We start from the raw sequence: 9,527 nt of genomic DNA, 5'->3' as shown, positions 1-9,527 counted from the left end.
TCATTTCCTCTGTGAGGCCAGCAACAGGCTTTCAACAGTCTGGGTAATGCCGGAATTAGGAGCCTACAGGGTTATGAAGGTTACTATCTGAAGCCACATTTGGGGGGCGTGACTTAGCCACTGTCCTATTGCTGTGAGGAGACACCATGAGTATGAAAGGAAGCAGAGGGTGAGTCCCCGATCATGATGGCGGGGACCATGGGGGGGGGGCAGGAAGGCAGGCATGGTGCTGGAGCAGTGGCTAAGAGCTCACACATGGCCTTTAGCTTGCAGGTGCGGGTGCGTGTGTCTGGGCCTGACTCGGACTTCTGAAACCTGAGAGCAACCCCTTCCCCCCACCCTGGTGACACACCTCTTTCAACAAGGCCACACCTCCTGATCCTTCCTAAACAGTTCCACTGGCTGGGGGCTAAACATCAAGAATATGATGAACCCAAAAGGCCATTCTCATTCAAGCCACCACAGGGGTTGATAGACAACCAGGACTCTCGGAACCCAAGGCTGTGCTGAACAAGGACCAGGCGCTAACGGGGCAAGGAGCGGGCAGACACAGACAACTACCACCTGTGTGGACCACAACCCCAGTAAGCAGAACGCCTCAACCAAACGTGAGGCGGCTGTGACTAAGACACAGGTAAAACGCAAGGAATGAGGCGGGAGACGCCAGCGGGCAAATCCGAGTAAGTTTGTCCATTAAGAAGGCGGGGCTGGGGCCGGAGAGAGAGCTCTGTGGGTGGAGAGCTCACAAGACAAGCATGAGGTCCCCGGCTCTTTTTCCCATTAAAAAAAAAAGCTGGATGCAGCTGCCTCACCTGTGACCCCAGGGGCTGGTGGATCACCATTCGGTGATGGAGGCGGGAGGATCTCTGGAGCTCCTGGCTGGTCAGTCTGGATGACTGCTGAGTTCCTCACAAATAAGGTGAAGAGCTGCGGACGAAGACACCTGACACTGACCCAGCCTGACCTCTCCATGCTCACTCAGGGATATATGCACAGCTCCCTTCACATGAATACACGTGTGTGTAATGCACACACACACACACACACATACACACACAGAGAGAGAGAGAGAGAGAGAGAGAGAGAGAGAGAGAGAGAGAGAGAGAGAGAGAGAGAGAGAGAGCGCAAGAGGATGGGAAATGCAGTTTGCAGTTTTAAATAATGTTTGCCCATTACAGTAGGGGAATGAGTTAGCTATATAGCTGTCTGGGGACAGCATTTTCGGGAATAACCAGTAACCAGTTACCCGAAATACAAACCGACAATGACTTAGTTGTGATAAGTTACAGGTCTTTGTGTGACCTTGTTTTGTTTTGTGACAAGGTCTCGCTTTGCAGTCCAGGCTTGCAGACTCTCCTGTCACTCTCCCAAATGCCGGGGTTGCAGGCATGCACCACCACACCCGGATCTCTCTGGTTTAGTCAAGGCCTTTGCAGCTGGCTACAGATATGGTACTTCTTGAGGTGGCCGCCATTCGTTGGTGTCCCCGCATGAATGTGAAGCCACAGCTCTTGTAGCACAGCTGGGACTCTCCCAGGGAGGTGTGAACAAGCATCTGTTCCCTCCGACACAGACCAAAGCCACAGTTCCACACAAGTTAACCCTGGCGAACTAAAGAATCTGTTGAGCTGACAGAGCATGAGTGAGGGGCGGCCAACAGGAGCACGGATCACCCCAAAGCACCTGCATCAGCGAAAAGGCTCACCCCATTATAGATGGGGGTCCTCCCTTCGGTTAACTGCCTGCACTCTAGGTACTTCTGAGCGCCTTTTGAGAATGTGTACAGCTGCAGCAGACTCAGACAGTTGGCAGGGGTGGGGTAGTGTGTGTGTGGGCAGATAGGAGGAGGGGTTGGGATCTCAGGTGGGGTCTGGTAACCTTTCCCACCCCCCCCTTCTGTGAGGCATCCTCTTGAGAGACAAGGGTCTCGGAGAGCAGCATCTACAAAAAAATGCTTATACACCTTCACACACCAACTGTGGGGGCTGAAGGCTCAGAGCTCTTCTGGAACAAGGTGACATTGCCATTGACAGTCTACTGAAGAAAGATGCTAATTTTCATTGAGGCCTAGGCCTTCCATAGTAACTTAATTAGGCCATGCAGTAAAAACCATCACTAATAACTGTCAGGAGGACCCCTGAGTCACCAGGGAATGACAAAGCTTGGCAAGCAACCAGCCTCTGGGGGAGGGAGAAGGCTGACATCAGTACTTCCTCCCACAACTGTCCTCCAGGGTCACCAAAGACCCTTAGACTTGTTGGCCTGCTCTCCACCTGTTAGCAATGGCAGAACATGAATGATTTACATGCACATGTGTGCAGACTGCATACATGCAAACACATCCATCATGGACTTTTAGTTGAACTTTAATTTTTTTTTTTTGGTTTTTCGAGACAGGGTTTCTCTGTAGCTTTGGAGGCTGTCCTGGAACTCACTTTGTAGACCAGGCTGGCCTCGAACTCACAGAGATCCGCCTGCCTCTGCCTCCCGAGTGCTGGGATTAAAGGCGTGCGCCACCAACACCCGGCGAACTTTAATTTTTCTAACACAGGCTGTCCTGGAACTCACTCTGTAGATCAGGCTGGCCTGAGATCCACCTGATTCTGCCTCCCCAATGTCGGCATTACTACACCACCGTATCCGGCTTATGTTTAAGACTGAACCTAGGGCCTCATGCAAGCATTCACTGGGCTGCATCCCTAGCCTATGGCACAGCATTTTAGGAAAAGAGAAACAATCCGTCCCCAGACAACTACCTCCAGCTTTGTAATATTCCATGCCTATCCCACACAGCACGTCTTGGGGTGACTCTTGTCTTTTACTGCCATTTTCCTGTAGGTGTTCTCTACCATCTACTAACTTAGAGACTCAGCTGGGGTTCTGGGTTTAATATCTGGTACCCATGGGTTGGACAAACACTCATGGATGTAGCCCAGACTGGCCTTAAATTTGAGATCTTCTTGCTGTGGCATGTTGGACCAGGTATCTGCTGCTGCTGCTGCTGCTACTGCTACTACTACACCACACATACACACACACGTGCACACACACATACTCGCGCACGCATGCACACACATACACGCGCGCGCGCGCGCGCGCACACACACACACACACACACACACACACACGCACGCACACCTTAAGCAGAGAACTGAGGCAATGTGATTAGCATGAGCGGCAGCCCTTTGCTGGGCTGAGTGCAGTCTGGGGAAGCCAATGCCCAGGCGTGGTCCCGTCCGGGTGGCATGGAGAGATATTTCAGCCCTCCTGTGTTGTCCCACTCTCAGGAAACCTTGCTCTGAGCCTCCAGTGCTTGGGATTTTACCGGAAGCCAAGCCACGCTTGCTACGTGTCTTTGCTGTTTCAAACTGGTTTAATATAACACAACAACACATCTATTCACAAGTGAAAGATTTTCTAAAAAGGAAGCCGTCATATTTCACGTCATACCCTGCATAGCTTTTTCTACGACTCATAAATCTTTGTCCTTCTGCCTTGGCCACATCAAGTCTGTCCCTGTCTTTCATTTGTGATTTACGGCCGAGTTTCTTATTTTGCCAGATTTATAAACGGTGCAGTACTCTACGGAGTACCCACTTTGTACACCAGCCCACAAGCCAGTAAATTTATTGTCTATGAACTGTTACTTTGAAAAATTACATCAATGCAAAGTGATTGGCTTTTAGCCTCCCTAGCCAATAATTTCATTTTATTTTTTTGGAGGGGACATCTGAGGTCACAGGATGATAGATAAAACGGGCAATCCCTCGAGGAGGGAGTCGGAAATCTTCTGGAGCAGAAGCCCAGCAGGACTGCGCTCCGTCACCATGGATAGGCTGGCCTTCTGCTGCCTGCTCCTCACAGGACTCCTGAACCCACTCCTGTCCCTTCCCATCACTGACACCAGTGGAAAGAACCTTCAGCTCCCAGGTGAGGTGACTGGGGTTTTTGGTATCAGTTCAAGGTGCCACTCAGGAATAGGACGGGGTTCTGGCTAAAAGGGGGTGTGCCGTAGGTGTGAGCATGCTCTGAAGAGAGGATCAGGGGACCCTTACTGTGTGTGTCTTAGATTTAGCAATGGTCACAGTCTTCTCTAGGGTCCTTATTTTATCATATGAGTTAGAAAACAATCATCTGTGTTGCATGAAACCAAAGGCTTAGGCAAGCACAGGGGCAGCTGAAGCTGGGGACCTCACAGACACCCAATATGTGTATGTTTTCCTTATGACTTAATTTTCTATTCAAGTCCAAGTTAAACAAAAAAAAAAAAAAGAAATTCTACCACAACCCCTTAATTTGGCATTAGGTTACTGTATTAGATTCCATAAAAATTTAACTGGATTTAATATTTAGTTTGGCTACTTAAAACAAAACCCCCTTTGCGTTTATCACGCATGCGCACCCCATGGTGGTCGGAGGACCACTTGATGGAGCAGGCTCTCCGGCAGTGGGCAGGCTCCGTGGCAGGTGCCTTCCTCTGCTCTGCGGCGCCAGTTCCGTGACCCTGCTTGTGGGGACTCTCAGACACTGTCTTACGCAGGTTCTCTCCCAAGGCACTGCTGCTACACTTTCTAGTCTGTGCCGTTCCAGCCGGCATTCTGATCATTTCTGAGCATCACTCGCATTCTGTCAATCAGCCGCTGGCGTCACTGAATTCACACTGGCACTGAGCCTGCTGCTCAGAACCGGGCAGGAGCCAATTCTGTTATTTTAGAAGAGCCAGTACACACTGCAAAGAGAAATCAAGGGTGTTCAGGTGCTGACTCCAGTTCAAACGTCTACAGTTAAAGCCGAAATGAGGGCAGCCTCTTCCTCAAGTCCCAAACAGAATCTTCCCTCGGGCTGGCTCCTCCACAAGCGCCCCTCAGCACAGACAGCCACACATTCTCAGGGTGTGAAGGGTATCATTAGCACTCCCAGGGAATACTGTGAGCGCACCCACATGCCCTTATGATGCTTTGTTCAATCTTCCCACGCGTGCTTGTCAGCCCGCAGCATTCCAGTGTCGAGTGTGTGCGTGTGTGTGTGTGCGTGCTTGTCAGCCTGCAGCATTCCAGTGTCGAGTGTGTGCATGCGTGTGTGTGTGTGTGTGTGTGTGTGTGTGTGTGCGTGGCTTTCCAACCAGACCCCCGGAGCATCTCAATGTGCTGGCACGTACGCATGTCCCACTGCCAGCCTCCTCGGGTCACACACATCTTGCATGCACTGGGCACACACACCCAGACATTGACCACACCTTGTGTGCACTGTGCGCTCGGTGCACACTGACCACGCACACCTTACACGCCCGTGCCACATTTCCCTCACTTGTACACACCCCACACACATTGGGCGTCCATCACCTTTCACACAGAAGTCACAATGCAGCATCTGAAGCCTCAAGTGAGTCCCCACTGTGAGGAGCAGTTGACAGGCAGGCCACCGTCCTTTCTTTGGCTTCCGGTTCACACCCCCCTCAAGAGGTGAGGGGCGGCAGGTAGCAAGGGGTAAGCGGAGATGAGAGAAACCAGACTTTCTGAGCCAAACGAGCACTGGGGGGTCTTGTGCCACTGCCTCTCGCTCCTGCCCAAGGCAGTTGGTGGTAGGGTGGCCACAATAGCAGGGCGGGGTGGTCCACGAGTTCCTCGCTTTTGGACTCCTGCCTGGCCTGTGTGGCGCCTTTATTTCTGCTGAACCCCACTGCTGAGAGATCACCAGCTCCTCATTCAGAGTCCCGTCAGTCACCTCCCTGTCCTGGCACTCAACAGAGACAGGGAACGGAGGTGGCCAGGGGAAGGCCAGGGAGGGCTACTTGTCTGTCTCTACCCCACAGCGCTTGAAGAAGATGCTCGCCTGACTCTGGAGGAGCTGGAGAGGACCGCCCTCCTGCAGACACTGCTGAAGCAGACAGTGGGCACGGAGGCGGGTGAAGGCCTCAGGGAAGCAGGTACAGACACCTTGGGTGGATTCCATAGCTGCTAAACTTGCCTTCTATTTTAGCCATCAGAGAAAACTCTACAAAGCTGAACTACATGGAAATAACATTTCCTAAAAATACGTTTCTTAGCCTATTCTTCCTCCACCATCCTCTGTCCCACCCCGGCTTCAGCAAATGCTTGCAAGGCCAGGCTCCCCAGACACGCAGACGTCTTTTTATATATGGACTGTTTAAGGCAGGCAGTGCTGGCTGCCCAGTGCCCCTGAGGTCAAGTGTAAATCTTTGTGTCTCACTTACTACCATCTTTACAAACTATTTAATCTCTGTATCTCAGCTTCTTAGTTACCACACAGGAATGGTTAGGACAGTCTATGCCAGGCATGATGGTACACACCTGTAATCTCAGCACTTAGAGGCTAAGGCAGGATTGTGAGTTTGAGAAAAGTCTAGGCTACCTATCACACACACACACACACACACACACACACACACACACACACACACACGCATGCACCCAAACCAAATCAACAAAAAAAGGACTTCTTTGACTTTGAAGAATCAATGCAAAAAAAAATAAAGTGTTTGGCAGGCCAGAGTGATGAGTAACACCAGACATAGTGACTCACACTTGTAAGACCCTGAGTCTGCAGTCAGCCTGTGACCCCGACTCAGCAACATCCTCCTGATGGAAGAGATGCCAGGGTTGACTATCTCCTCCTCACTGACACAGTGCTCAGAACTCTCGGGTACAGAATGGGGAGTCTTTTAGAAGACACTGCTGACAGTCCAACTGTAGTTCTGACAAGCTGGGAATGGCTAATGAGGAAAACTGAGCACGCAGAGGTCAGAATACACGTTTGCATTCAAGTCCACATGTCTTGGTGTGGGAAGGGCTGGAACTAGACATAATTTAGGGATGTTCTGGTTTTTTCCTTCTTTGCATGTATGTGTGGGGGCCCATGTGAGGGTGTGTGGGGGGGGCAAAGCTGACATGGTTGTTTCCCCCAGCTCTCTTCACTTTATTTACTAAGGCAGGGTCTCTACCTGAGCCTGAACCTCCTCAATCTAGCTGCTGTTTTAGGGAGCCAGGGATCCTGTCTCTACCTTCTGGGTGCTTAAGGGACCAAGATGGCGTCCATGCTCACCCAGCTTTTATATATGTTCTGGGGATGGGAACTCTGGTCCTCAAGCCTGTGTGGCTAGCACACCATGAGCCTTGGAATCTCAGATTTTGTATGTTTTAAAATAAGCACAACTGCTGGGTGTGGTGGCAAACGCCATAGGTAGACAGATCTCTTGTGAGGCTGGCTTGCTTTGAAAAAGAAAACCAAGAAGCGGTGGATCTGATGCCTCGGTGTCAAACTGTTTTCCAGATCCCAGTGCCAACACTCCCACCCCCCGGGGAAGCCTGAGAAAGGTATGGAATCCACGCACTCAACTTTACAGAACCCTTGGTTCATGACCCAAGAGCGTTCTTGGTGGAAATCACATCCTAAAGTAACTGGCCAGTGTTCTTCTTAAACTCAGTTTTCCTAAACGGATTCATAGAACACAACTGTAACAGGAACGTAGCAGGCAGGCATGCACCTGTGCTGGGCGAATCACAGTGAGCAGCAGGCTCTGTGCTCGTCACCCACTGCCCTGCCGTGTGGCCCCCTCAGCAGCACCGTCACTAGGAAGTCGGTGAGAAACGCACAAACTTGCAGTCCTGCAGATCTGCGTGGGACTGATACTCTTGTCAGCGTGGGACACCACAAGGCACCATGGGGAGGGAGTGGGGGGTGATGCGCTCCCCTCCCCGGTGAAAAGTGGTGCAGAGGCTGGGGCACGGGGTGAGTGACAGGATACACACAAGTGGTGTGAAGTTAGTGGGGACCACTGTATGGTTTCTGAGGGGTCCCCGCTAGCCTTACCTTCTGTCCTGAGTCAGGGTTCATGACTATGTAAATGTCTCCTGAGAAATCGTGAGATCAACATTCATGGACCTGGCCCAGAGACACTGACCACCACCTGAAGGCCCTAGGGGACTATCGTGGCTTCTGTGTGCAGCTGGCGAAGCCATCACTCAGATGGTTACCTGCTTCTAAACCCAAGGGCAGTCTGGTTAGAGTCACCAAAGCAACGAGGGGAGGGACGGGTTTACTCTGCTCACACTTCCGCATCACGGTCGTCCCTGACGGAAGTCGGGGCAGAAACTCACACAGGGCAGGAACCTGGAGGCAGGAGCTGATGCTGAGGGCATGGAGGGGAGCTGCTTACTGGCTTGCTCCTCGTGGTTTGCTCAGCCCGTTTTCTTGCAGAACCAAGGACCACCACCCCAAGGATGGTACCACCCAACATGGGCGGGGGCCCTCCCCCATCAATTTCTAATTAAGAAGATGCTCTATGGTCTGCCTACAGCCAGATCTTATGTAGACAGTTTCTCAGCTGAGACTCCCTCCTAACTGATGGCTTTAGCATGTGTCAAGCTGACATGAACTATCCAGTATAAGGATTGTCTCTAAGGCCTCAAACCATATATGTAGGGCGTGCCCATTTTATTCCAGAATAAAAGGAAAACTATGGCTCAACCTTTAAGACAAGCCAATTTTAACAGGGAAGGTCTGTGTCATACACAGGTTAAGTGTCCAGACCCTATCACTGACAGCAGCCCTACACAGAACGGTCACCCAGGGGACAGGTAACTCAACCACAGGGTTCAGCAGACTGGATGAGGAACTGGGAGAGCCAAGGAACTCCAGAGAGGACTCTGCTTGTTTTTTTTTTTTTTCCGAGATAGGGTTTCTCTGTGTAGCTCTGTAGACCAGGCTGGCCTGAACTCACAAAGATCCACCTGCCTCTGCCTCCCGAGTGCTGGGATTAAAGGCGTGCACCACCAACGCCCAGCTAGGGGAGGACTCTGAACTCAGGATTATTTATCTATTGTTCAGGACTTCCGGGCTCAGGCTTTCTCTGAACAACACTCCAACACCGTGCTGAGTCGTCTTCTGGCAAGAACCAGGAAACAACATAAGCAACATGGGACTGTCTCGGAATGCTTCTGGAAATACTGCATTTGAAAAGATAAGAGCATCGATGCGTCTCCTCAGAACCACCACTTTAGAAAACTAAAAAGGAAGATTCCTGAAGAAAAATCAGGCTAACTACACCCCACCCTTCACTACTATGAGAAATAAATTCTCTATGTTTGGCAAGTATCACATGTGGTCAAGTTTACTTATATTTACATCCTGAAATCTTTGACCTGTCTCTCCCCCCATTATCTTTAGCATTTCCTGTAAATCTACAGGTCGGGCTGGAGGGTTAGCTCAGTAGCAGAGACCTTGCCTGGCCATGTGAGCTCTCTGTTCCATGCTAGGCATTACAAAATGTCTAAGCCAAGCCATAAATGAGCAGAAGCACACAGCACAGAGGAACGAGAGAAAGGCACAGAGACAGAGTTATCCAAGCCTCTCAAGTCACATATGGTTTAAAAATAAGTTATTTGTTATGACATCTTCTCAACCCTTAAAAATGAATATATAAATTTTGTTTGTTTGGGGGCAGGGGAGACAGGGTCTCGTATCCCAGGCTGGCCCTGAACTCAGAATGTAGCCAGCAATGACCTTG

At 50.8% G+C, this 9,527-nt stretch overlaps 1 protein-coding gene across 1 annotated transcript; it reads left to right on the top strand.

Moving 5' to 3' along the window:
* Positions 1-3,505: 3,505 nt before the first annotated feature.
* Positions 3,506-9,115, top strand: Uts2 (urotensin 2). The gene is made up of 4 exons (XM_040734962.1): positions 3,506-3,931; positions 5,814-5,927; positions 7,292-7,335; positions 8,849-9,115. The coding sequence occupies exons 1-4, from the start codon at positions 3,745-3,747 to the stop codon at positions 8,975-8,977; spliced, it is 474 nt and encodes a 157-aa protein (XP_040590896.1). The 5' UTR covers positions 3,506-3,744; the 3' UTR covers positions 8,978-9,115.
* Positions 9,116-9,527: the final 412 nt, after the last annotated feature.

Source organism: Mesocricetus auratus, unplaced genomic scaffold (genome assembly GCF_017639785.1).
Source record: "Mesocricetus auratus isolate SY011 unplaced genomic scaffold, BCM_Maur_2.0 Super-Scaffold_100042, whole genome shotgun sequence".
NCBI lineage: Eukaryota > Metazoa > Chordata > Mammalia > Rodentia > Cricetidae > Mesocricetus > Mesocricetus auratus.
This window is presented reverse-complemented; position numbering and strand designations above follow the sequence as displayed.

Bases quoted from the DNA above. Each gene is read 5' to 3' on its own strand.
- Uts2 (XM_040734962.1), top strand. From the start codon at position 3,745: ATGATAGATAAAACGGGCAATCCCTCGAGGAGGGAGTCGGAAATCTTC. The intron at 3,932-5,813 runs GTGAGGTGACTG...TCTACCCCACAG, and splicing joins AAAGAACCTTCAGCTCCCAG to CGCTTGAAGAAGATGCTCGC. The intron at 7,336-8,848 runs GTATGGAATCCA...TCTATTGTTCAG, and splicing joins CCCGGGGAAGCCTGAGAAAG to GACTTCCGGGCTCAGGCTTT.